This window comes from Magallana gigas, chromosome 7 (genome assembly GCF_963853765.1).
Source record: "Magallana gigas chromosome 7, xbMagGiga1.1, whole genome shotgun sequence".
NCBI lineage: Eukaryota > Metazoa > Mollusca > Bivalvia > Ostreida > Ostreidae > Magallana > Magallana gigas.
In genome coordinates this window covers 35,715,167-35,742,672 of record NC_088859.1, presented here as the reverse complement: position 1 = coordinate 35,742,672, position 27,506 = coordinate 35,715,167, and the positions used below count along the sequence as shown (strand labels likewise).

The window sequence follows — 27,506 nt, the reverse complement described above, 5'->3', positions numbered from 1 at the left end:
ATTACTCTGAGAATGGTACTCTTTAACTACAAGTATTAAATATGGTAACAATAACTAACCTTTCACATATATTAGAAAGGAGATACTATAGCTTAGATATCAAAACTATGAATTACTGGGATAATTTATAAAATACATTCTTTCATAAATAAGGTATTATAACCTCAAAAAGTAGAATTAGCCAAATGTACCAATTAACAGAAAATATCATTATTATCTATTAAATTATTTATTAAAGTTCAAGAATTCCAAAATAGAACACTTACTATAACTGACTGCTTCAAATATGTTGATAGAATAAATAAATATAAGTTAAGTCGTCTCTTGAAAAAATCAGGTCTTACTCCTAAGAATACTAGCCTTGGTCTGTCACAAAGGCTACTCAGTTAGAGCGGGAAAAATTATAAAAACATACTATTGGCTAAGTAAACCACCTGATCCTGTCCACATGTATGTAAGTGGCCATACAGGTGAAATGACTTAAGGCTATAAAATATCAGAAGCCACTAGAAAAGGTAATTAAGTAATGATTACTTGATAGATGCATAAAAGACAGGGAGTTATAGGGACAGTAGTATGTACATGTAAAATATGGAATGTAGGATGATGATGATGATGTTGATGATGAAATATGAATAATATGCATGAATGTAATTATCATAAAATGCTCCCTATTACATGTTCCGCTCATATCCTTTAGGTCCAACAAATTATGTATTGCCCTCATACCCAGTAAGTATCTGTATGATACAATTAGCTCTGACTTTGTTTGAAGGTACCGTAAACATGGTAAATACAATTGTGAGGAACTTTCAATGCAAGTTATTGAATTATTATCCCCTTCTATTGAATTCATACACTCATCAATGCAGTCAACAACTTCTTGAAATAATTGAAGATTTTCACATTTGGGTACATGAAGATAAAGATCTTCATAAAACATTTATAGATAATTGTTTGTATGCTAGAGATCCTATAGGTCTTCCGGATCTTCATCGGTCCGTACAGGATAAATAGTAGAGCTCCGCTCATGTTCTTCTCTTTCAGTGAGTGTGACGTGGTCTTCGCCAAGAACAAAACCAGCAAGTCTTGAAATGAGACAATGTATGATGCATGTACAATACTTAATCACTGTGGTCTGTGGTCAATCGACGAGCAAAAATCAAGTCCTTTACATTTCTTAGATGTTAAATACACGTACGTAGTACCTATGAGTATTAGACAGAGCTCCAGCAACATGCCAAGTTTTCATTACGGGCATTCTCTGGCAGTTCTGTCGAAGGAGATTCAGTTGCTCTCGTGTGTGGAAACGTCCCTCCAGTATATACTCTACATTGGTCAGCAATCTCCGCTCGTGTGCTTCGTTGGCTGACCTAAGAAAAAGTGTATATATGCAAAAAACCGTCTTACCAAGTGGAACATTCGAAGAAACTCAACATCAGTACAAATATCGCATGCAATGAAAGAAAAATTAGTATCATGGCACAAGAATGTTTTGTGACAGCTGAGGATCAGAATTTGAGAAATGTCCTTAACATTATGGAATAAATCAAAGTGCGTGACTTGTGATTTTGTGAAACTGTCTTAGTACTTACTTTACACACGTTACTTTTTTCAACCAAAAATTAAATAGATACATGTTAATTGCAAATACCAATACAGCTATAAAGATATTTACACGAAGCTATATATACATTTATTTGATTTACTTTTTGAATATGATGCTACAAATACAATGAATACAGATATCTCTACCATCTTCGTTTGCGAAGGGTTTCGGCCCACTCCGCTCCTCATAAACGTATATATAAGGGGAGCGGAGGGGACCGAAAACCCTCGGCTAGCAAAAATGCATTTCTACACAGCCACATGCTTAATTTACCTTCTGTGACTTATGTTGAATATGCAGTAAAAAACAGTACAGCACCCATTTATTGTTTTGTTATAAAGTGTTACTAGAGCTATTGCCGTCACGTCGTAAATCCTAGCGAAATTCGGAAGGGATTCGACATGAAAACGCAGACGTCTGATCAAATTGTTGAGACGAGCACCAAATTGTTGAATACAACTCAACAGGAAATTCGCAATCCTGTGACGTATGTTGAATATGCAGTGAAAAACAGTACAGCACATATTTATTGAATTGTTATAAAGTGTTGCTACAGCTATTGCTGTCACGTCGTACATCCTAGCGAAATTCGGAAGGGATTCGACATGAAAACGCAGACGTCTGATCAAATTGTTGAGACGAGCACCAAATTGTTGAATACAACTCAACAGGAAATTCGCAATCCTCCTACAACGCACTTTACAGAACGTGTACAACTTAGAGGCGTCTGATTTGATTAAACTCTCCACATGTTTAAACAACATTATCCATAAAATCTCAGAAATGGCTACAAATATCAATTGTGCAATCAACACATCCAAATAGCTTGTTTCACCTTCCATAGTTTCTGAAAGATGCAAGAAAGCTATGCCATGCTGTAGACCAAAAATAGTCAATTTTATTTGTTGATTTTGGTGAGGTTTGTATCTCCAGAAGAATACGAAAGTTGCAATTACAGTTGAAATAAAATAGAATACAAAAAGTTTGGGATAGTTGAACAGGAATAGGAATATCCTTGAACTGAAATCCGAGGTCAGGCTTTCATGGATATATCTGATGATGAAAATGTAGATGATCCACAGAAAAGCAAGGTATTGCAAATATTTGGTCTGAAACGACAGAAATTAGTATTGATGTAATATATGTTATTAAAGGAAGAAAAAAGAAACAAAAACAAAGATGTCATGCATGCATGATCAGGATTTTTACCAAGAACATTTTAATGCATCATATAACCTAAACGATTTAAATGATATGAAGATATAAGATTAAACCATATTTCAGAAAACATTAATTGTCACGGAGTTATAAGAGCTGGCTGGTCGTAACTATTTTTAGGCCATAATTACCTCCTTGCGCCGATAAGCTCTGTATAAAGGTATAGGAAAATGCTCAAATAAGCGATGTGACGTAGGCCTGTCTATTTCATGGTTGGTCACTTACCCATGGCTTTTGAAATTAACAAGATTTTTATGGCTTTTATGCTAAGACTACGCAATCAGTGCATATTTCGATTGATACCAGCGTCATTTTTAACTTTTGACGCAATAAACCGTTTAAACAAGATCTAGAGCTGGGAGTTACTACATATGTATCTATAGTTTGCTCATCAAAACAAGCTTTCAAAATTTCCTTTCTCTTCATTCGCTAAGAGAAGCTCATTAATTAATACTCAGACTGTCAAAACCGGATAGGTGTTTGCCAAGATCTGCTCTGTTGGGTGAAATGAATGAATAACACTCAAATTTTGGTTGCCTATTAAAAATGCCTTTCTAAAGCATTCTAAAGATTAAAACTGGAAAAATGATTTTTGACCAAAATCGTGACCATGCCCCTATATATGAGATAGGGGTATCCTGTTTAAAGGTTTTATAGAAAGTCAATCACGTGATAGGAAAGCGTTTGAATAGAAAACTTGTTTTGTGGACAGAGTAAATAGCGGTAGCCAATCGAATTTGACATTAACCATTCACGGTTTCGCGACATGCATTTCTCAAATAATTTTTATTTTGCTTAAATTGATTGATTTTGTTCAAAATATATATGTACATGTTTTTTCAGCCACTTTTAAAAAACATACACTGATACAGAGTATCAAATAAGATTTTAAAAAACTAAACTACCTTCATCAATTTAAATTTAATTTCAATCGTTGAAACAGAAGCATTGCACAATTTAGGGTTCGTACTTATGAAATTGTGTAAATACGTTTAATTCTTTGAAGCAAATATCGATTCTATAAGTCGGGAAATGAATGAATATGAAATAAAAGTAAAACAATGAGAAGTCAATCTATTCATTAGGGCTATGAATTTTTTTTTTAAAAATGAAGAATAATTCATCTTTTTCGGGGATAGAAAGTCATTCTGGAAATTCACGAAGTACAATGTACATATATAAAGACCAACGCATTTGCACCGTATTGATTAGAGGCAGGTGCATTCCCGATATTACTATAATAATAAGATATATAAATGAATAATCGTAAACTATCCATGAGCAGACCCCGCCTTCGTTTGTCACGTGCTGTCGAAAGTCTTAAAGGGGCATGGTCACGATTTTGGTCAAAAATTATTTTTTCAATTTAATGTTTAAAATGCTTCAGTAAGGCATTTTTAATAGGCAACCAAAATTTGAGTGTCATTCGTTGAATTATAAGCGAGTTAAAGAACTTACAATTCCTCGCTATGTAAACAAAGCTTTTGTTTACATTTTGAACGTTGAAGTAAAAATTCAAGATTTAGACCTAAAATGAACGTGTTAAACAGAAGAAACTGTTTATTTATGCTTAAAATGAATAAGAAAATAGACAAATCATCTTGAAAAAGATTGTTTACTGGTATACTGAACCTAGGTAAACAAAAACAGGGCACGAGTCTTGTTTATACATGACGAAGAATTGTGAGCCCTGTATCTGCTTAAAACTCATCGACGGGCACCCAAATTTCATTTGATCTTTAGAAATGCATTCATAAAGCATTGCAAATAATAAAAACAGAAAAATAAAATATAACCAAAATCGTGACCATGCCCCTTTAATTAAAATGGCTCAGTTACGTCCTACCAAAATTCCAAGGCCTTGATTAAATGGGTCAAGTTTACAACTTTATACAAACTTAATAAGTTTGATGATGAATTATGACTATTTGAACAATATGTTACATACTTGACCATGACCATGATTAACTTAGAGGTCATGAACTTCAATTCTGGTATGGGTAAATGGGCGGGAGGCTACTTTTGATGAACTAATTTATTCACTATATATATATGTACATAATACATTCTATATATAGAGGGAATTGTAGTCCAAAATTTCCCTATATCCCTTGGGAGACTTCCCATCAACTTTCAAAAAAATTATATGAATAATTTAAGGTGGCTCCATACACCAAATATTATTTGATGGATCTATCAAATATCTTTTAAATTTTAAAGATAAGATGATTTTTTTTTCTCAAACATTACAAATTTTATCCGACATTTTTTACATGCATTATTGTTACCTTAATTGTTTGCAATAAAAATATTTTTTCCAGTTTCTCTGAATGAATAAAAAAACCTCATATGAAATAACTAAGAGCTTATATTGTGAAATCATATTTTAAAAAGGATACTTGATAAATCCATTAGATATTAAATGGGTGTGTCGAATCACCTTTAGTTAAATCGTTGAATAGTTTTAAAAACAATGAAAATATGAATTGATAAATACTAGTAGCTAGATGAGCTATAGACCGATTCAGTTTAGTTTGACCAAAACATGGAACAATTCTGAAAGTAATCAGTTGTACTTAATGACATGCAATAATTGTAAACCATTTCTTACCTCCAGTTTTTTTAACTTTGCTGAAATCCAGATCATAAGAAACAGATGTGGTTTATTCTCAACAACCACCCAAAGCAACAGAAACATGACCGCAGGGCTCCTGTTAAAATGTACATTTCATTTCATTAAAAAATCAGGAAAAGAGTAAAATTTATGGGCTTAATAGTTTCATTTCATACGATCATGTTTATAGAAATTCACATCTGATTTTTAATTGAAATACTATAAAAGATAAGTATAAATGTTCTGATTCTTTCAATACTGATATAAAAGTATTGATGAATAAGAAGTACATACTAGCATCTTGACAAAGAATTTGTAGCATTACTAGGTATTGGTCTTAAGTTTGCTACTCAGATAAAAGGAAAATTTTTCTGTCAACATATACTAGTATATCATAATTATAATTTTGACTGCAAACAATTTTGATACACGCAGAAATAGTTATGTAGCTTTACAGTTGACAGTTCCATTACTTACCTGTAAACAAATGTTGCAGTAAAAGCCAAGAAAACTCCCAAATCACCACTAGTCTCTTCAGTTTCCCCTATGTAAAAGTATATATATAAACACCATCACTAATAACTGCATGTATAATGTATTCAATTTAAAAACCAATAAAACATATCGATAATTTCCCAGAATATTATAAAATGTATGGTTCTTCAATTGAATAAACTTGAATCCCCTTCACCAGTAATGATATGGGCTAAGTTACGTTGAAATCGTCCAAATGGTTTCTGAGGGGAAGAAATGTGAAATGTGAAAAGTTTACAACGACAGACAAATATCGCTCAGAAAAGCTCGCTTGAGCCTTCAGCCCAGGTGAGCTAAAAGCAAAACACTCGATTGCCCGATGAACGACAAGCGCTTCACAAAAAGAGACCAGTTAGAACTGACGTACTCAGTCACAATTCTTATTATCCGCGTGTGTTGGGGGGGGGGGGGGTTAAGTGAAAATGGAAAGAGCCCATACTTTTTTATTTCCTTATCGAAAATTTTACAGTTAAATTTTTCAAAATCAACTTATAAACATGAAGATTTTAAGAATACTCACTTTTATTCATTAGGGTTGAAAAGAAGTATAGCATAATTTATGTTAAGTTTTCATTTCTTATCCATAATTGGGTTTCCCCTTGAATTATGTTTCTACAACGCGTAGCAAGGGTTATCTATCTTTTTTAGAGTGTGAAAACCCCCCAGAGGTACGGTGGGTACTTATTTATGTAGGATAGTGTATAAGATTACCTAGGGTAGATGGTTCTAACTCCCGAGCCATTTCAACCACAACATAGCGCTTTGTTTAAATGCTATACGCGACTTTTGCCACGATTTTTGCGGACTTGTATTATTTTTCCTAAACGTTTAATTGTTGGGATACAAAATGATATTTTAAATGTACATGTATAGTGGTCATCTTTCCATGTTTTTGTTAATTATGTTGTATTAAACCCCATTTAGACTAAATTTGGAGCACAGACCCACTCTGAGTTCTTAAAAATTGGCACTACTTGGTTACAAATCGACGTTGTGTTAAATAGATATACGTAGTTTGGAATGATTTTTGAAAACAATAAAGTGGTATCAGATTTGTTGATATTCAAATTTTTCAGTATAATATCATGTTTGTATGTTAATCTAAACACAATGTCAGCATCGTGGAAAAGTTGGAGCCCCCCCCCCCCCGGATGCTACGTGCTACGTGTCTGATATACAATGGTTTGATTAGCCTGAGGTATCTGACGTTTCCTGGCTTTTTTAACGATTTTGATGTTTTACTTGCCCCAGGAAGGTAAGACAAATATCAAAATCGTTGAAAAGGCTAGGTTAAAATTAGATATTTCGGAATATGGTTTGATTCCTTTGATCAGCATTTACAAAACTTAAGAAGATATGGAACTCTAACGTTAAACATCAGCAAAAAAACAATAATATGATCATAAAGGAAACTAATCACTCCAAAGCTAATGTAGAAATGTAAAGCATGGAAAATGAAGAAAGGGGACGAAAAGGAAATAAATGTATTTCAGAATAACAGCCACAGGCGAATTCATAAGTTCTGATGGCAGGATAAAATAATAACACAAGAAATACTAGTTATCAAACATGAGACTACTGAGCCAATAATAAAATTCATAGGCAATATCATCAGAACAGAGCACAACAATGATTGTAACATAGCCCTGAAGGCAGCAGGAGAAAGAGAGGAAGACCTAAAACAACATGGCGGAGAACAGTCGAGAAGGAGAGAGAGGAAAGTGGATGGAGATCCTGGGCTGAGGCGAGGAATGCGGCTGTGGACATAGATGGATGGAGACGTTCTGTTGATGCCTTTTATGTCACCACAAGGCACCAAGCGGATATGTAACAGGTTATATGGTTTGATAAGTATATGTTTTGTCATATAAATGGTATAAATTTCGGGGATACAGTAATAGAATTAGCAAAAATAGCAACCATTTTACCTCCTTTAACAACGAATTTCCAAATGTATGTTGCGTATCGTTTTAAATAGTTGCAGGCAAACTGTTCATATCCTGCGTCTCGTTTGAAATAGTTGTAAGTAAACTGCCCGTATGTTCCTTCCCATTTGCCAGCTGATTGGTGCTCCCTATCATATTGAGCACGTCTATATTCATCCCGTAAGGTATGATAAGCTTCATTTATCATGGCTGATTTTTCGTTTGCTAAAAGATCTTGCTGAAAAAATTTCATGCCATGATAAATTTATTTGATAATCATATCAATCATACTTGCATGCAAAATAGGAAGCGTATTATGCTGTCATTAAAATTAAATGTTCAATTGTATACGTAATTGACCCTTTGTAAATTAACAATTTATTGATGGATGGTAACGTTAGTGTTTATATATAGATTCCTTGCTCTATTTCAATTAATATTTGTTAATGAGAGGGAAAAGGACTGTTAAAACTTCTTTAGTCTTTATTTACCCTGTTTCTATCAGGATGTAGCTCCAACATCAATGCTTTGTACGACGACCTTACTTCATCGTGACCCGCTGTCCTTCTGACACCAAGTACGGCGTAGTAGTCGATGTGTTGGGTGTCGACCAAAAGCCCATGCGATATACACGAAAGAAGCGTGCATAGAAAACTTACTTTCATTTCGACTTTTCACACAAACATCTTCACTACTGTGCTATGTACGACGATTGAGAAGAAAAATATAATAAATGTCATGTACACAAGAGAAGCGTGAGTAGAATTCTACTTTCATTTCGATTTTCACTCGTAAACGCTTTAAACCATCAGAAAGCTCTTTCGTTCGGTGACAAACACATCTTCATATCTCCATGAACAGGTAAAATGTAGATTGTACTAATGCCATAGCCAACACAAACGGTAAATTGTCATACTCTGCCGGCACGTTCATTAAACTGTGAGAACGATTAACGTCATATATAAACTATGGCGCGCCACATATACAATGAACGCTAAACACAGTTTCAAAGTTAATTAAGAGTTTTACAAATGCAATTTAGAACGCACTGAAATTATAATTTTATGGCATTCGTAAATTATAGCTTAATCACTGATAATCGCAGCTTTTAGATTTTAGAAAACTAGTATCTTTGATTTATGCGCAACCAATTGTTACCTATATGTATATAGCTTTGATAGTTGCAGTCATGAAAAATTGTGTCTCCAAAAAAAAACATCAGATATTTTCTCGTTAAATCGTTTATCACTAGTCAGTAAATTCGTCATTATAAATTTGTATAAATCATAGTTTACACATCGTAAACTATAAAAATACTATTAGTTAATATACATGTAGTATTTTCTAAGACAAATATGTTTTGCAATCGTAAATGCTTCTTTTCTCTGTTAAATATAGTTTACATTAAAAAAAATGTTCACAGATTAACGTCGTTAAGTACCGGGTATAGTTAATGGACCACAATTTTATCACCTGTCAATAACTTAATTTATTGGCATTTTAGTAGATTTGGCGTGCCATACAAAAACGTGTAAAACGTAAACAAAGAGCATTTAACTCGTGCATACAACGAAGCCACCAGCAACAAATCCATCACCATATTAAAAAAATAATTGAATAAGAACTTGATTTGTTAGAAACTTCTCATGTTCTAAAAATTATATAATAGATTGACAAAATACTAAAAATACGTTAATTCCTGCTGACGTTCGATTTTCCATCGGTTTTTGGCATACGTGCAATGTATTTAAAATCATCTCTCTTCGTGGAGACTCTCCCAACAATCTTATTATTACATTATAAAGTTTGCAATGTCTCTATACGACATCATTTTTAAATGATTAAATCATCGAAAGTAGGTTAAAGTTGCACTGAAAAGATTTTCATCGAATTTCGATTTGTAAATTATTTTTACCGTTTACATCGTTTTATCAAAGTTTCACCAATATAACCAAAGTTTGAATATTGACTGTACTGTTAAAGAGGCAATGTAGCAGCATGTCTGTATATAGCTCTCGGTAAAAAAATCGAATGAACGACCTGGAAGCTACAGTTTTTAAAGTGTTTTAAAAGGTGTATTTACGGTGCAAAGAAACTTGCGCTAGGTTAATCAATATAACAAGTTGCTCTTTTTGGTCTAAAAGTAATTCAGGTAAATTTAGATTTGTCGCAAAATCTGCAATATCATTACTTTAAGATTTTTTTGTCTATTTGTTCACATTATTAATTTTGTCTTAAATTGAACCATTTCTGAAGCTTAGTTGAGATTTGTTGGGTCAGAATGAAAATTAGAATTACCAGTAGAATCTCTTTCTTTATTGATACCCTGAAGAGCAATGTTTGTCGAGTAAGAATCTATAAATTTAACATCACTGATTTTTGGCAAGTTTTCTCTCTTCTATTTTAAAAAATCTTTATTTCTTCCGAAGTGCAACTATGTTTGTGTATAGAGCATATTTTATGTGGTTCTTTCTCCATTATTTAAAACAACTACCTGGTATTATTTATTGTTACTTTCTTGGAAGAGCTGGTTAATTTTTTTCCTGATATTATCGCAATGAAGATAGTTAAGAATATCTTCGCCCTCTATAAAATCAAATCGAATCATGTCTGATTTGAGGTACAACTAAGCGGTCTTTGGTGTATGTCATTTTTCTTGACCAACTGAAATACTTCTTAGGTAGTTAAACAGTAAGTTAAGTATTTTATATCCTTTACTTCAGTATTGCTGATCTTGATGCTGTCTCTTTGTTTTGAGTTGATTCTTATAGATTTCGTCTTCTGTGCATTAATGTCGAGACCCTTTGGCTTGGCTGTTGCTTTAGGTTGGTAGGATGGTGTTGAAAGTCATTAAGACGATGAGATAACGTGTTTATATCATCAGCGAGGTCAAAAGTTTCTAGAAGTGATGTCAGTGTCCACTGCATGCACATGCCAGTTGGGCTGTTGTAGGCTATTCTGCTGACTCAGTCCGTCACAAATTTAAAGAAAAAGAAAAGGAGAAAGTAATCATTCTTACCTTATACGGTTTTTACTGGAAATGGTTTTGTCAGAGTTCTTTCGTTGATGACTCGTCTTTGAATCCGTCATTAGAACCATTTTAACAAGACCTTGGACTTTCGGTTGGATGTAGCTATCTATTTCTTGCGTTAAAACTATTATGTTAAAATGACGCTGATTTCAAGCGAAATATGCACCGTCTGCATAGTCTTAGCTCAAAAGCCAAACAAATCGTGTCGATTTCAAAGAACCATGTCCGAGTGGCCAGCAATGAAGTAAACAAGCATACGCCACATTGCTGTTTTGGCACAACTACCCAAGGTCCTAGCTCTTGTTAAAATGGTTCTAATTTTCTGTACGATGTACATATTTTTTCTCTCGAAATTTTAAAGTGTTCGAGGAATCCACAAAGTTCTTTATAGTCTACACTATCATATGTCTTTTTGGAAGTCTATGAAATTAAGGTACTAGTATCCATGTATTGACGACCGCCACTCAATAGTCTGATCAATGATAATTGATAAGACGTCTACTCAGTATTGCGTTAACATATGAACACTCTTGTCTGAATCTAGTTTGTTCGTCTCGCATTTATTTGTCCACTTCCTTTTTTATCCTTGCCAGTATGATGCTGCAAAACACTTAGCTGGGGAATGATAGCAGGGTAATTCCTTCCCAGTTGTTACACTGATTGGTGTATTCCTTTTTTGGTAAGTTAACAAGGAGTCCTTTGTGCCAGTCTTCTGGTATACATTCCTCATCCTGTATAGATAGTCTTGAAGATGGGACAGCGAGATATTGTCCATGAACTGTACATAATGTTTTTAAAGATATGCTGACGGTTATGCCAGCCTTCCCATTTTTAAAAAAAAAAAGTCTTATTGATGTGTCGACTTTCTTTGACATTGATCTTCAAAGTTGGACCTGGATCTAGATTTAGTTGGCCTGTTGAAAGGAATCTATTTAACACCTCCTGAAATGATATTGCTGTCAAGTTGTTCTTCTAACTTGATAGATGTCGCCCAGCTGTTCCTACATTCAAGAGGAGTATAGCTGTCTAATGATCTACCTACCCCCCCCCCCCCCCAAATTTGGGTGTTCTGTACAAATGTGGTGTCAAATACTTTTTCAGCTTGTTAAGCTATAGGTCTCTTTAAAATGGCATGGTAAGGATTTTGGTCAAAAATTATTTTTCCGATTTTGATATTTACAATGCTTCGGTAAGGCAATTTTAATAGTCAACCAAAATTTGAGTGTCATTTGTTGAGTTTTTAGCAAGTTACAGAGCTTAGTATGTAAACAAAGCTTTTACAAAGGTGAACATTCCAATTTGAATGAATGTATTAACCTTAAAAACTGTTTATTCATGTTAGAAATGAATAAGATGATATAGATAAATCTGTTTCAAAAAGATTTTTACGGGTATATTGAACCTTTGTAAACAAAAAAAGGACACGAGCCTTGCTTACGTAACAAACAGTTGTGACTTCACTTCATCATTAGAAATACATTCCTAAAGCATTGTAAAAAATAAAAATAGTAAAATTGAATTTGACTAAAATCGCGACCATGCCCCTTTAATCTTGGTTGAATATCTTTTTCATTTTTGTCTCTTCACATTCTGTTCTGTAACTTGTTTCTTATATGTCGGATTCTAGCATTGCATTTTTTCCTTCTCTCACTTATGGTTTTTCATGTCTTTGTTGAAATTCACGGTTTCCGATTGTTTTGGGTAAACCTGTTTCTTAACATAATGTTATGCTGGCATCTTTACTCTGTAATATTTACTGTTTGTATTTTTCATTTCCATTCTTGTGTGTAATCCACTGAATCTAGTGTGACAACTGAAATGTTTCCACTATGTTTGCATGAGTATATCTGGTCCTCTCTTTGCTCTTACATTTTGTAGAGATGATATTAATTCATCTTCGAGCATTAGCAATGCCTAGACCACAAAGTTCAGCAAAAAAAATCTCACCATTTTCATTCATTTTTCTAATTCCATGAGGTCGGTTCTACTTTCTCGTCATGTTCTTTCTGACTCAATTCTAGCTTTCACGTCACCCATTATCAAAAGGATGTCAAATAGCGACACAGTGTTTAAAGTGCCCCAGTCACACATTCACGGATCAACTCCACGGTTCTACTACGGAATATTTTTCACGGTTGACACCGGAAAATCAAATAATCGTTAATGCCCCAGTCACACATTCACAGATCAACTCCTAGGTTTTACTACGGATTATTTTCCACGGTTGACACCGGAAAATCTAATGATACGGAGTTAGTACGGATGCACAACGGAATGGATACAAATTGATACATACGAATTACTTCGGATTTATACGGAGTTAAAACGGACTTCTCCGTTCTAAAACGGCTTAGTAAGTTTTTCTCAGGAAGTACTACGGTGGTTTCATCCGTAGTGGAATTTTGAACATGTTCAAAAATTGTCGCAGCTTTACAAGTATTGCTACGTTTAGATACGATAACAGACGGAAAAGCCACTGGGTCAATACATATTGCCACGAATGATTCCGGATCGCCTCCGTAGCTAATCCGGCATTTTATCCGTGAATGTGTGACTGGGGCATTAGGAGACATTTTCCTTCTTATCCTCGTCTGGGTTTTTGAAAGCCTAATAACCTATATCTTTGCTGGTGGTTTCCTGAACGGATGATTGTATATCCAAATGATGAGGTGGTCATTTCTGATATAGTTCACAAACCTCCACTGAGCCCTAGGATTTTAATGTTATACCTGTCCATCTCCTTGGCATCGGTAAAACGTCGATATAACGTCCTAAGATACCATTCTCCTGTTCTGATTGTAAGTTTGGCTGGGAACAACTTTGTAGAATATTGTGCCATGTGTTGTCCTCCTTTGGTATGAGTATGTGTTTTTTTACTCCTTCTCAAGCCATAGACGAATAAAAGCTTGCTAGTGTAATCGTTTCTGTAACCGTATTTATCCACTGGTGGGTGATTGGCCCTCCAACTTCAGCATGGTCTGGTTTGTCAGCTTCATTGCGTCGTTTCCAGGATCCACGAAGTGGACGAGAAGGTGGACATTGGAGCCAACAGGATATGTACAGTTAAGAAATTAACGAAGCTGTCTCTGCAAAATGATAGAGGCTAAGAAAGAGCAACAAAAGGTGTAAGAAGGGGTTGATTTATATTTTCGCAGTTTGAAGTGAACATTTGATAACTTGCATTGTTAACATCCCTCCTAAAAAAAAACTTTATTATTTATTTCAAAAATTTGATCATTTCCTTATTTTTCTTCATGTTAAAAAAAGAAGGTTCTTGATACGCTCATGAACTATTTAAACTAGAACAAGTTCAGAAAGGAAATTTGTTCAGAAAAATTAGCTCATACACAAATGATAAACTGTATTTTCATTTTTCAATCTTCAACTTTTTTTAAAAAGGGGCGTCAGTTTTGGTTGTTTTAAAGTGTATTTCTGAAAAACACTACATCTATCCTTTCAAACAACAAAATCTTAAGCTCCTTTCAATTTTCATCCTGCAAATCTTGGCCTGCAAGCGTTAAGATTTAGGGAAAAGAATATGTCAGTACCAGTGGTGTTGGGGTATATATATTCACATTTTCTCAAAGAGTCGTGGAGACAATTTCATCCAAACTTACTATAAAGCGAATCCTGAGCGGATGTATCAACTGTTTCTGAATTGATGATTTTTGACAGATCAATGTATTGTTTTGACCATATTTTTTCTTTGATGGTTTGAGGGACATAACCCCACGCTCATCAGAAATGCTTATTAAAGGGTGTTCACCTGAAGTTGTCAGAGGGATTGATGGTGCTATGGTAGGTAGTGGTACTGCAGTCTTCTCACTGGTTGTGGGATCATCGACTGGTAGCTGAATAGCTGATGCTCTTGATTTTGAGGTCGAGTTGACACAATCTGGACCGCTGCCTACGTGGGCCTCCTCGGGCCTGCTTGGGTTTGGGTGACTGTGGTTGCCGGATGAGGGCTCTGAGAGCCGGATGAGCATATGGCCTGGCGTAGGATTCGGAAGTTAACAAAACTGAGTAACTTACTATTTTAAAGTAAATACAAACAAAGTCATAAAGAAATATCAATGAAAATTAATGTATCATAAACGTTATCATATGGCTATTAGGTTATACCGTAAGTAAACAATAAAGTTATTGTATCTGTTAACGTTAATTATTTTTATCTCATACGTGTGGTGTATATTACCCGTGTGATAAACCTTTGCTATATCAAACGGGTGATGCTTTATCAAATACTTCCGGTCCGAACTATTTTGACACAACCCCTCGCTTCAATGCTTCAGTGACCTATTTTCGAAGATTTGCTAGTACTTTCAACATAACTCCTGTCGGCAAGCCTCGCGAATATATACACCATTTCAACTCGTTGGATAAAGCAAATATAAAATCACACAAAATAGATATCCTCTATATATGCTATATGATACTAGTATATATTTATGCAACCGTAGTCCTAGGTCAGCACTAGCGATGTAGGCCCTTTAAAACCTACTTGAATTTGAATATTTTAAATTTATTGTAAATTTAAAATCTTACAATTGAATATTATATTAAATAATGATGACTCATTAACCAAGTTATAACAGTTAATCGTTGGTGGCCCGCAATTTGACTTGAAATAAACCTACATTGTAATAACTATCTAATGTAACAATCATGGTCGCCTTAAAGAGAGAAGCAGACAAAATAAGAGAATTACCTTGTGTTGCAAAGTTTGAATACGTACCGCAACTTGGACAATTGATTGAATTACACAAGATTACCCGATTACTATCCACCGATGATTAATCGAGCGATTAAGTCAGACGTGATGAACAATGGATTTAATTTTTTCCAGGTTGAAGCTGAGAAAAGGCGAAACACTACTGCGCATGCGTTAAATAAGGACCCCAAAGGGGGCCGTGCGAAAAGTTACGAGAACCTCATACTGAGGAGTTATCTTTCTTCCGATGAAAATATTAGTGAAATTGTTAATCTATTCATTTCCATAACATGACTTAACTCATATCGAGTTAAGTCGGATTATCTACAAAGAGGGCAATTATGCATGTAAGGCTATTGCAACAAAGCTAGAGTAGCTAATATTGAGTTTTGTCATAGGGTAATTCCCAAGGTTCATAGAGGTCTAAAAGGAATAAAATGGGTGCGATTTCTTAACTAATATTTGGAAAATTAATATGAAAGTAATCTAGTTTAAAAGAGTCTGACTCTAAATAGACCACTTAGGTTTACATAAGCTTTGTATTAAACAAATTATGAAAAACAAACTACTCAGTATGAGGTAATATGTTTTACATGTACCAAGCAGGACATTAAAGTAGTCCGAGTATCGCACTACGTCATAATACGGATTTTACAATATTGGTTCGACTTTTACAAAGCGTTTTAGATACCCGGTATTGATTTTGCTCTACATCGCTGTTGTAAACAATGGCAATAATAAGCGATTAGAACGGTAATATAATATATTCTATGAGAGATAGAAATGATTAATGTTGAGAAACTCGATTGTGTTAAAGTAAAATGAAAAACGAAGTTTCTGATTAACCAGGATCTCAGGTATGCTTTTATCTTCTTTGTTTTGATGCCCCCCCCCCCCCCGAAATTTTCTTTTTCTTTTACTAAAACCGGTTTAAATTAAGAGACAGACGCTATTTCGAATTTAATCATTCGTCAATTAATTAATGTTTAAATGATATCTAACATTGTTGACAGATCTAGGCAGAAAACTGTGGCAAAATGTGATTTTTACGGATTTTTTCGTCAGGGTCTACTTGGTTTAGAGCTTATAGCGTGAAAAGTAATCCGTCAACATATAATTTATTTTACCAAATCTTTGTTCTACGATGTCAATCTATAGAATAAACACCATGAATTAAAGTTTGAGTCCATAAAATAGTAAAAAAAATTACCAAACGCGATACTAGCATTGCATTTTTTGTATTCTATTTTGATACATCAGGTCCATAAAGCGTACTTACTTACAAAAATTTGCGCAAAATTATTGATGAGATATGGCTTAAATAAATATTTATACTCTATTTTGTATGTTCAGTTCTAATTTTCCCAAAATTGGTAACTATTTTTAGGAAAAACGGACGTCTGGCAAATTTCATAATTGTCAATAATTTTCGCAAGGGGGTACACCCGTCTGAGAGGTGATAACAAACAAACTAGCATGTAAACATGCATATTTTCTGTTGTATTTGTATTGCTAGAATGTATATTTATCATTTAAAGCTAAGCTTTTAATGATTGAGCCCATTCAGTGCCGAGTATAGGACTACCTTAAAAAAAAAGAAAATCCACCGTTTCTATTATTCAATCAATGTTAATTGAAACCCAACTTTATTAATAAACTTATAACAAGTGAAAAGCTGTCAATATGACAGCAAACCGGGTTTTCTTTTATGTGAACTGTATCAGATTCTATAATTCATGTCAACCCTGAATTGATAAACACTACCTACCGTATCCAGTGAAATGGAGTACCCTATATGCAATATTTTGCCAAAAAATGACCAAGTTCAAAAGCTGGTATTTTTTTCATAAATTATCAGAAATCAAAATCCTAGCAATAGGATTTATCCGTATAATGAGGGTACTCTATATGCAATATTTTGCCAAAAAATGACCAAGTTCAAAAGCTGGTATTTTTTTCGTAAAGTGTCAGAAATCAAAATCCTAGCAATATGCACACCTCTGTTATGTGTACAATTCATCTGCAAAAGAACAACTTCCTATCTTGAAATCTGTAGGAGGATTTATGTGTACAATAAGGGTACCCTATATGCAATATTTTGTCAAAAATTGACTTAGTTCAAAAGCTGGTGTTTTTTCATAAAGTCAGAAATCAAAATCCTAGCAATATGCACACCTCTGATATGTGTACAATTGATCTGCAAAAGAACAACTACCTATCTTGAAATCTGTAGGAGGAGTTATCCGTACAATGAGGGTACCCTTTTGGCAACCGCCAGCCCGCCATTTTCACCAATTTAATAACCGGATTTTTCCGTTGGAAAACCCGGTTAAAAATTGTGCGTTTTTGATTAAGTCTTCTAGGAACATACAATTATAAAAACTGAATGTCTTTAACAAGTTTTATTTGACACATCAACTTGACATGAAACATATTTTTCCATTTACAATGTATAAAACAGCCTATCATTTATATTAATGGCACCAATACAATAATCTCAATAGATACGATAATAACAGACATACAATCAACATTCCTTGGATTCAAAGCAGCAGCCCAAAGAAGATAGAATGAGAGATTAGATTGTGATCTACAACAGACCCAATGCCATAATACTTAGACAAGCTCATTTTTTTTTTATCTCTGTCTCACTTTTACAAACATAATACAAAGTTAACAAGAATAGAATTCCTGGGTCCCCCGCCGGTCAAGCAGTATACTAGTATGGAGTCTATCGACCAAGGCTTATTTAGGAACTTGACCAAGGTATTAGTGGTATAAACATTTGGTATAAATTTAATGAAAATCCGTCAAATTTGTAGGCATGAGAGCGCTTACAAGGTCAATTTTTGGATAAAACGGAGTCATTATTGTGGTCAAAGTCCCATAACTCCAACAAAAAGTATCGACCAATGCTGATTTTCCAACTTGACCAAAGTATTTGTGGTATAAACATTTGGTATAAATTTAATGAAAATCCGTCAAATTTGTAGGCATGAGAGCGCTTACAAGGTCAATTTTTGGATAAAACGGAGTCATTATTGTGGTCAAAGTCCCATAACTCCAACAAAAAGTATCGACCAATGCTGATTTTCCAACTTGACCAAAGTATTTGTGGTATAAACATTTGGTATAAATTTAATGAAAATCCGTCAAATTTTAGGCATGAGAGCGCTTACAAGGTCAATTTTTGGATAAAACGGAGTCATTATTGTGGTCAAAGTCCCATAACTCCAACAAAAAGTATCAACCAACGCTGTTTTTTTAACTTGACCAAGGTAATAGTGGTATAAACATTTGGTATAAATTTAATGAAAATCCGTCAAAATTTGAAGGCATGAGAGCGCTTACAAAAAAGTGTGACGGACGGACGCACGGACACACAGACCCACGGACGGACGCCCGGCATTTCTATGTCCCCGCTCCGCGTTGCGGCGGGGGACAAAAATGTGCGTTTTTGATTAAGTCTCCTAGGAACATACAAGTATAACAACTGAATGTCTTTAACAAGTTTTATTTGACACATCAACTTGACATGAAACATATTTTTCCATTGACAATGTATAAAACAGCCCATCATTTATATTAATGGCACCAATACAATAATCTCAATAGATACGATAATAACAGACATACAATCAACATTCCTTGGATTCAAAGCAGCAGCCCAAAGAAGATAGAATGAGAGAATAGATTGTGAGCCACAACAAGCCCAATGCCATAATACTTAGATAAGCTCATTTTTTATCTCCGTCTCACTTTTACAAACATAATACAAAGTTAAAAAGTGAGACAGATCCAAAGTGAGCTTGTCTAAATTTTATGGCCCCTGGGCCAGGTCTTCTATGAACGGCATCAAAGGACACCAGAAAAGTAACTGACTTGAACCTCATGGATCTTACTTGGTCCAGGGGTCTACTACAATGTTCTCCTATAAATTATAGAAAACTACTCACATTAAGAACCTCGCAAACTTATAAAGAAACTTCAAGCAAGTTACAACATGTGCTGCACTGCATCACAAAGTATATCAAACCAAAATACAAGTACTTGTGTTTGGACCACAATACCTGTACAACAATGTCAGAAACATTACACCATATTTCTTCATGATTTGTTATGCAAAAGAAAACTGATAACCTGCATCCAACTGAAATGCAAATAAAGTTAAGTACATGTACTTGGCAGTGCTAATGAATTTACAAATCTGAAAAAATCCTGAAAGTTTTATCACATATATCATACCACTTTTTATAGGTAGTATTAAATATATCATCATCAGATTATCAAAAGAATGATAAACCACATACATGTTTGTTATCAAAACAAAGATCATATCCCAGTTTTAACCGACTGGGTAAAGATAATAACACAAAACTAAAAGGCTGAGACAGCACCAATACTACCCAGGTATATGTTTGTTGCTAGTAAGATTCTTGTTTCTCATTCTAGCAAACATTAGAAAAGTTTCATATCATATGCTTCTGCTTAAAACATTTTTTTTTAATTTAAAGGTACCGGTATACTTTGCCGCATAGTTAATGACCAGACATCTTAAAATGTAGCAAATGCCCATTGGGAAAAAATTTAAAGAGTTTCATGTAAAATCCTTTACATGTGCTTGTAATTCAATAGTTTCAATTTTGAATAGGACACTGTCCTTACACAATATATCAAACCAAACACATGAAAAAATACAAGTGCATTGTCATTTCAATTTTAAAGTGCATGCATATGTCTTCTAACAATGCAAGATAATTATACATAGATTTTACAAATCCAAAAACAAATATACTATGTAACACCTGTTTTATGGATATCATGTTTTAGTTTCAATGCAATAACTGAATAGAATAAGAAGAGAACAACATGCATACTTTTACTCAACAAAAGATCAACATCCTCAATCACCATTCTGCACATAGAACACACTTAATTTACAGTTTGCTCGCCTTCACTTTTACATCTTCAGCCAGAATACATTTAATAGGTACATAATGTATTAGTAAATGTATACATAATCCTATTTCTTCTTGTCCAACAATTCCCTGTACTAGAATACCCAGTATGATATGATTTGTCATTACAAAAATCAGCTACATCGTGGTTCCTTGCGAGCATCCTCTTTAACTCGCCACTGCATCAACTCCATGCAAGATATCGCGTCCTCCTGACTGTCATGGCCGCCAACTGGTGGTCAAATAAAAACAATAGTGATAGGAGCAGGAAATAGGAGAACTCTGTATACGGTGTACTGGTAATACATTATGACATTTCAAAGTGTAAGTTTAATCTCCTAATTCCAATTCATAATTAAACATCTTAAATGTTTTAAAGATTTTTTTCTACTTACCATCATCTTGAATAATCTTTTTGAGATACTCCGCCATCAGTGTTTTGAGGGCCCTTTTGTAGGGTGGTCCGAGACGATGTGGGAACACCACTGCAGTGTCAACTACTGTGTCATGGATTATCTGTAAAACATGGCCATCACTTTAGAAAAAACTTATGTATCGAAGACTGACTAGTTATGAATAAACACTTAAACAAAAAAACTTGCGTGAATCGATTGCATGAATTTGATTGCACTGTTTAAATAAAATTCAGTCAAAAGGTAAATGTCATAAAATTTAGAATGACCTTGACAGCTACAAGGTCACTTTCCAGACTATGACCAATAAGAATCGTTTTCTCTGTGAACAGACTAAGTAACACTGCCTGGACATCCCTGATAGTGGTAGTCACACCGTCCATATCCTCTGCAGTAATCCCACTAAATCTGAAAGCAAAATTAATCTACCTCCATGTACAAACATAATGTATGTTATTGCCAGATAGCTACATGTATTACCTTATGATAACATTCACACAACATGGTTTATCTCATAAACTCAAAACTAAAGTCAAGCTGGTAAAACCAATATTTCAAAATAATCTTGGAACTCTTTATCAAAACTTCTATAAAAACATTCTATATTTTAATCCACTTCTAAAACTTCTAAAAACCATACACATGTATATGACATAATTATCTACAAGCTCTGATGGTGTACCTGGTGTTGTAATCAATGACTTTTCTGTCTGGTCTCACTAAGGTCTCGTACACCGAGTTGTTCTCACAGTCCGTCACTGTTACACGAGCAAGTTCCTGCCCACCTTGTGTATAAACCTGAAAAATGAAACGTAACATTTAAATGTTTACTGGCCAATTCTATTGTATTTTTTAATTCTATCCGATGTAACCAATTAAGATTTTTATGTCAGAGTAATTCATAATAAAAAAGTTTTATTGTAGTATGGCAAACTAATATCAAATTAATTTATTTGAGCCAGTTTTTTTTTTACAGCTAGGCAATTCGAGATCCTTAAATTTGTTTGTTAAAAATTTCAGAAGATCATTAATTGTCCAGTATCAAATAATGAGGTACATGTAGTCAAATGACTACAATTATATCAGAAAAAAACACAATCTGGAAGGAAATTTACTTGTCGGAAATTCTCAGGTAAAATGTCTGTATGGATATATGTGTAAGATTCTACCCTAACACACAAGTCTGTGTGCTTGTAATTAAAGCTGAACCTACCATCTCACAGTCCATGGCATACACTCCATAGTCACCGTCAGGTACGGGGGAACATGGAAGGGTCCGCAGGAACCCCATGCGGTTCTCCCACTTATTGCTTTCATGCACATGGTACTGTGTATCAGTATAGAGGAAATTCCAGTTACTCAAAGACATTGACAAACTGCTCAGTGATTAAAATTGTTTAAAATCATACCAAACAAATAGTTTATGAACATATAATCATTTATCAATTGCCTGCTTTACCTTTGCAACTTGGCATCCTTCTGCCCCCAAATCTCCCTGACAACATGTATATCTAGTTTCAATGTATCCAGCAACTGAAACAAGTTCAAGCAAAACAATAATGATAAACTTTTGATTCCTACTTCTTCTTTATTTAAGAATATGCATCTTTAGAGTTATATGATCATACTTTTCTTCTTCCATGCTTTTCCCCAGTGGTGAATACACTCTTCTTTGTGGGCATATGTTCCATTTGGGTAAACCATGAAGCGCTTTCCACATCGAACACAGATTTTTTCATATGCTGCAAAACAAATGTATCAGTTTACGAATATGTATAAAAAAAGATATTAAAAAATCTTTTCTTCAATGAAGCTCAATAAATAACTATGTAACATATATAAGTACAATGTAGTTAAGGAAAAGTAAATATGTACACATATACAAACAATTCTAAAATAAGCTTCGCAGTTTTTTGAAGAATAACACAAATGAGAATTTTAGTGTAATTTTCAATTTCTTAAGAACTTTTGTGAAGACTGCTTTGCCTTACTTTTCAGTTTGGCACTATTCTGCTCCTGTTGACTGGTAGTGTACACCTTTGCTGCAGAGCTGTTCTCGGGGTCTGGTCGGGGATAACCATTCTCCTGAAGTTGTTCCTCTGTCAGTATGTATCTCGACAATCGATTGTAAAGATCAGAACCTACAAATTTGCAACATGCATTTAAAATAATCTAAATTTTAACTCAAAATTTTTCATAAGGTTTATTTGAATGGTTTATGTAGTTCTGTTCTGTTAGCATTAAAATCTAAATGCACAATTTACCTTTAAAATTTTCCATAGGCCCCCTGTAAGAGCCTCCTGACCTGTTGAGGGTATAAGTGGTTTTAGTGGCATTTTTCCCGCCCAACATTGCTTCATGGGACATTTTCTGAGGAGAAGTGGGCTTTGTTGGCGATGAACAAAATTCAGCAGTCTCAGTTCGAAGTCGTTTGATCGTGTTACATGCCACATTGAGGTACACATTTTTGTTGCTTGCTCTTTTATACACGGAGAGTTCTTCCTCCAGACCCTGTCAAAAAAGAAAACCCTTTATACAAAATATGTATATGCAAACAAATCAGTTTTATATATAATCTATATGCAAGTATACAGATCATAATAGTGAAATTACTACATGTATCATGAAATTTTGTTTTAGTAAGATGAAGAGCTTTCAATTTGTTTTTACACTGCTTTACTTGATAGCCACAATACAAGTTTTGCCATTACAAATTCACTGTCAACTGCAACTATACCTGTAAGTTAGTGTCTAATTTCTAGGATATCTTATATTTACAAGTCATGGTAAAGAATATATCAACATTTTACTGCTTTTTAATATCAAAAGGGTAAAGGTCATCTAAATTTCCCAAAGAACAATTTTTTGGTACAGAGTATTGGAATATAGACTTACTCTTTTAAATGCATCTTCTTCCTTTTGATAGAGAGGTAGACATTCATCAATAATGGTGTTTAAGTATCTTTGTCTCACACTGATTGGGACCTTGCTGCCATATTCTGCTGGAATTGTAGGTCGCTTCAAGTTTTTCTGAAAGAACATGTTGATTGTCTTACCAAGATTTGAAGAAAATCATATAAATAAATAATTGTATTCATGCAAAATAAGACATTGCAAAATAATATGGAACGGAAAATATAATTGCATGTTAGAAGACTTTTTTGCTGTATATGAATGTGTATCATACCACATTGGGTACATGAGCTGTACGTTTCTGGGTTTTAGACACTGTAGTGATGACTGTTTTGCCATCTACTATCTTGGTCCCATGTCCTGCCTGCTTACTATGATGGGCAACCCTCTGTTTTGAATGGCTGGCTGATGAAGTTGATGGTTCCTGCTATCAAGCAACCAACAATAGAAATTCAATTGAAATATCCTTGAATGATTGAATCAATGAGCATGCTTGTTCATTGATCTTTCATGATGTTTTCAAAATTCAATGAAATTATCAAAATGCAAACAAATTTTCGAAAATTCTTTTTTTTAATTATCTGTTACTTACAGATCTTCCAGCCTCCTCTTGTGCCTGCTTTTGCATTTGAACAAAACGGTTGTGCATGATTTGAGCTGGAGATAGTTTGCTGTTGGGCTTTTTTGGGATCTTTCTTGTAACCTGAAAAATGATATCTTAGTTACAGTCAGAGACAACACCCACCTCCTCCAATAATTTATACAGGGTACTGGCAACCACATACTTCTTCTCAGTGCATTCTTTTGCCGTGTATCCTGATACAAGGAATCAAGTCTGTGGCTTGAAATGCTTCAAAGACAAAATTGACATACACACCTCTTTGCTTCCTATGTGAGCAGTCCTCTTCTTCCCTGGTATTTGCATGCTTTCACTCTGGTCTGCATCATTCAATTTCTAAAAATGTATAACAACAATGAATATAATATAAAATCAGGCAATGAAAACAATTAACGTATTAAAGTTTCTTCCGCTAACACACTCAGATTTTATTGTGGTAATGAGTAGTCACTGTATGGAATTAAATTTTATTGATATTGAGACCATGACCTCTTTTGAACAAATCTATTGGACAGATAATAAATAATATGAAGATAAATACCATCTCATTATGTTGTTTTTTGGGTGATGGTCTAGAAACATTGCTCTCATTGTAAATCCGAAGACACTCTTCATACGGATCTTCCTCATCATCGCTAAACAGTGAAGGGCCCCCATCACTGTCTTCTCCAAACAGATCCACATTCAGGTTTACTATCTTTCGCTTAGATCCATTGCTGTCTAATGAAACTGATCTATCTCTTTTCTTTCTCTCTTTCTCTGTAGAGTTCCTGTGGCCTTCTTTGGAACTTTTGGACACAGAATCATGTTTTTTATGGTCATGTTTTGATGTTGTATCTGATGAATGTTTATGATGCTCATGTTTGACAGAACTTTTCTCAGTTTTGCTAGAACTTTTTTCATGTTTACTAGTGTTTGTTTCATGTTTGCTTTTACTATGTGATGACTGCTTGCTGTGTTTGTGATTCTGATGTGAAGATGAGGAGGAACTGGGCTTTTTGGATGATTCTTTTTCAGATGACTTATTTTTAGAGGAAGAGGATGATGAAGTAGATGAGGATTTGCAACTAGAATGCTTGTGAGGTGTTTTATCAGAGGAGGATGAATGAGAGGAACTTTGTTTGTCTGATGAATTTTTGGGACCATTCACTGAGGATTTACTGGAAGATGGCTTGGATGATGACTGTTCTCTTGATTTTGACGATGAACTTGATTTAGAAGATTTTGAAGATTCTGCTTTTGACACCTTCTCCTTTGAAGAATGCCCATTTCTTTGTATTGAACTGTTTGATGATTTTTTACTGTGATCTGAAGTTTTATCACTAGTTTTTGATTTTTTGGCATGTTTTGTTTTTTCATTAGATTTTTTCTTTGAGTCTGATAAAGTCTTTTCTGTATCACTTAATCTATCATTGCTATCATCATGATCCATAACTGGCATAAGTAAACTTTCAAACACTTTGACATCTGTAATCATCGAGGGCTTTGATGAGTCTTCTTCCTCATTGTCTATTGTATCTACATCATCTTCCCTCGATTCAGATATCATTTCTTCTTCATCTTCACTGAACATTCCCAACTCTCCATCATCGCTTTTGTCCTCATTATCAGACACTGGGACCTCTTGTTCTTCTTTAGCTTTCTTGGCAGGATGGTGAAAGTCAGGTGTGGTTGGATCATACGTAAATGACCTTTTTATGGCCAGGGGCTGAGAAGGCTTAAGTAAACTTGTGGTAGAAAAGTTACTCTGTGGGTCGTACTCTTGCTCATTTTCATTATCTAAAATGTCAGTTTTATATTTTGGTGGACTAGGTTTTAGCTGATTGATAGGAGTAGGATTATATTCAGGGAAATCCCTGGCTTCTGGTGTGTATGCTTGTTTTTCAACACTTTCAACAACTGGTTCACCAGTATACTTGTTCACCTTTTGAACAGGTTTTGGTATGTTCAATTTTGGTCTCCGAGACTTCAAAGATTTTTTATCTGTTGGTTTGTAATTTTGACAATTAGTTTTCACTTCTACAATATATTCATTTGTTTCTGGGGTAAGGATTGGTTCTCCTGTATATTTGTTGACATTCTCAAATTCTTCTGGTGGAGTTTCTTTGTCTGCTGTCTTTGGATCAATTGAAATTTCAGGTTCTCCAGTATACTTGTTTAATTTGACATGTTCACCCAAGGAACCACTTGAATTTTTCCCAGGATTCCAATTCACTTCATATTGTGCATCAGAGTACCCAGCTGCTGCTTTACTTTGTGGTTTTTCTGAAAAACAATTACAATTAATTACCATGGTAATACCAAGCCTGAATAAACAACCCCGTGGATAGACTGTTGAATCCTTGAATTCCCATTGTTATAACATGAAATATACATTTTATCCTAAAGAAAAGAAGAGCGTGTTGTTTTGTGAACTGGTGAATGAGATATATGTGTACTACATCATTTTACCAGTTGCATTAAACACAACTTAAAAATGCTATCATCATAAAACAAAACTCATTCTAAGCTACATAGAATATCAGTTCAATAAAACAGTGTAACAATACAAATAACAACATGTACAAATCTTTTCTTTATTTGAATGACATTTCCACTGCATGAATAAAAAAATGTTTCTGCTACCTTCCTCCGTCTTTACATGTCGGTAGTGGCAATACGGGCGTTCACAAAGACCACTGGCAAAAAATGGACAGTTGAATCCGCGGAAGTAACCCCCACTCGAGAACATGCTTATGAGGAGATAGAAGTAACGTAACAATTATTTTTGAAACCCCTACATCGCTAAAAATGACAGGTTTCACGAATAGATAAGTTAGTATACGAAATACAGTAGTAGTTTCGGATTTGACGATTACGACAAAAAAATTAATTAATGTATTTTTTTAAAAAATAATTCATGTGTATTTTGAAAGAATTATACTTTAATACAAAAGGAGTAACAATCCAATAATATTAAAT

At 34.3% G+C, this 27,506-nt stretch overlaps 2 protein-coding genes across 5 annotated transcripts; both read right to left on the bottom strand.

The window, feature by feature from the left end:
* Window positions 1-257: 257 nt before the first annotated feature.
* On the bottom strand, window positions 258-8,884 carry LOC105317218 (uncharacterized). 3 transcript variants are annotated; one of them, XM_034458149.2, is made up of 7 exons: window positions 8,392-8,884; window positions 7,904-8,138; window positions 5,919-5,985; window positions 5,439-5,538; window positions 1,883-2,718; window positions 1,209-1,373; window positions 258-1,088 (listed from the first exon to the last, which is right to left on the bottom strand). In XM_034458149.2, the coding sequence occupies exons 1-7, from the start codon at window positions 8,563-8,565 to the stop codon at window positions 974-976; spliced, it is 1,692 nt and encodes a 563-aa protein (XP_034314040.2). In that variant the 5' UTR covers window positions 8,566-8,884; the 3' UTR covers window positions 258-973. The 3 variants fall into 3 exon arrangements, with proteins under 3 accessions (XP_034314040.2, XP_034314042.2, XP_034314044.2); XM_034458151.2 differs by having other exon boundaries at window positions 269-1,088; window positions 2,587-2,718; window positions 8,392-8,881; XM_034458153.2 differs by lacking the exon at window positions 1,883-2,718 and having other exon boundaries at window positions 280-1,088; window positions 8,392-8,878.
* A 9,145-nt stretch (window positions 8,885-18,029) lies between these two features.
* LOC105349169 (RNA exonuclease 1 homolog) lies at window positions 18,030-27,375 on the bottom strand. Of its 2 annotated transcripts, none has more exons than XM_011458864.3 (15): window positions 27,171-27,375; window positions 25,087-26,810; window positions 24,804-24,881; window positions 24,519-24,629; window positions 24,201-24,353; window positions 23,909-24,043; window positions 23,278-23,524; window positions 23,005-23,154; window positions 22,642-22,755; window positions 22,473-22,546; window positions 22,227-22,340; window positions 21,696-21,811; window positions 21,283-21,421; window positions 20,996-21,116; window positions 18,030-20,832 (listed from the first exon to the last, which is right to left on the bottom strand). In XM_011458864.3, exons 1-15 carry the CDS (start codon window positions 27,274-27,276, stop codon window positions 20,735-20,737), a joined length of 3,480 nt encoding a protein of 1,159 aa, XP_011457166.3. In that variant the 5' UTR covers window positions 27,277-27,375; the 3' UTR covers window positions 18,030-20,734. The 2 variants fall into 2 exon arrangements, with proteins under 2 accessions (XP_011457166.3, XP_011457174.3); XM_011458872.3 differs by having other exon boundaries at window positions 24,201-24,350.
* Between the last annotated feature and the right edge of the window lie 131 nt (window positions 27,376-27,506).

What these genes read in the sequence shown, in the direction of transcription:
- LOC105349169 (XM_011458864.3), bottom strand. Translation starts at nt 27,276, where the DNA reads ATGTTCTCGAGTGGGGGTTACTTCCGCGGATTCAACTGTCCATTTTTT. An exon ending in GAATAGTGCCAAACTGAAAA is followed by an intron (nt 22,756 to 23,004) that starts GTAAGGCAAAGC and finishes TTTGTTTTGCAG; the next exon opens with CATATGAAAAAATCTGTGTT. An exon ending in ATGCCATGGACTGTGAGATG is followed by an intron (nt 21,812 to 22,226) that starts GTAGGTTCAGCT and finishes TTCATTTTTCAG; the next exon opens with GTTTATACACAAGGTGGGCA.
- LOC105317218 (XM_034458149.2), bottom strand. Translation starts at nt 8,565, where the DNA reads ATGAAAGTAAGTTTTCTATGCACGCTTCTTTCGTGTATATCGCATGGG. An exon ending in TTCAACATAAGTCACAGAAG is followed by an intron (nt 1,374 to 1,882) that starts GTAAATTAAGCA and finishes ACTTTTTCTTAG; the next exon opens with GTCAGCCAACGAAGCACACG. An exon ending in GCTCTGTCTAATACTCATAG is followed by an intron (nt 1,089 to 1,208) that starts GTACTACGTACG and finishes TCTCATTTCAAG; the next exon opens with ACTTGCTGGTTTTGTTCTTG.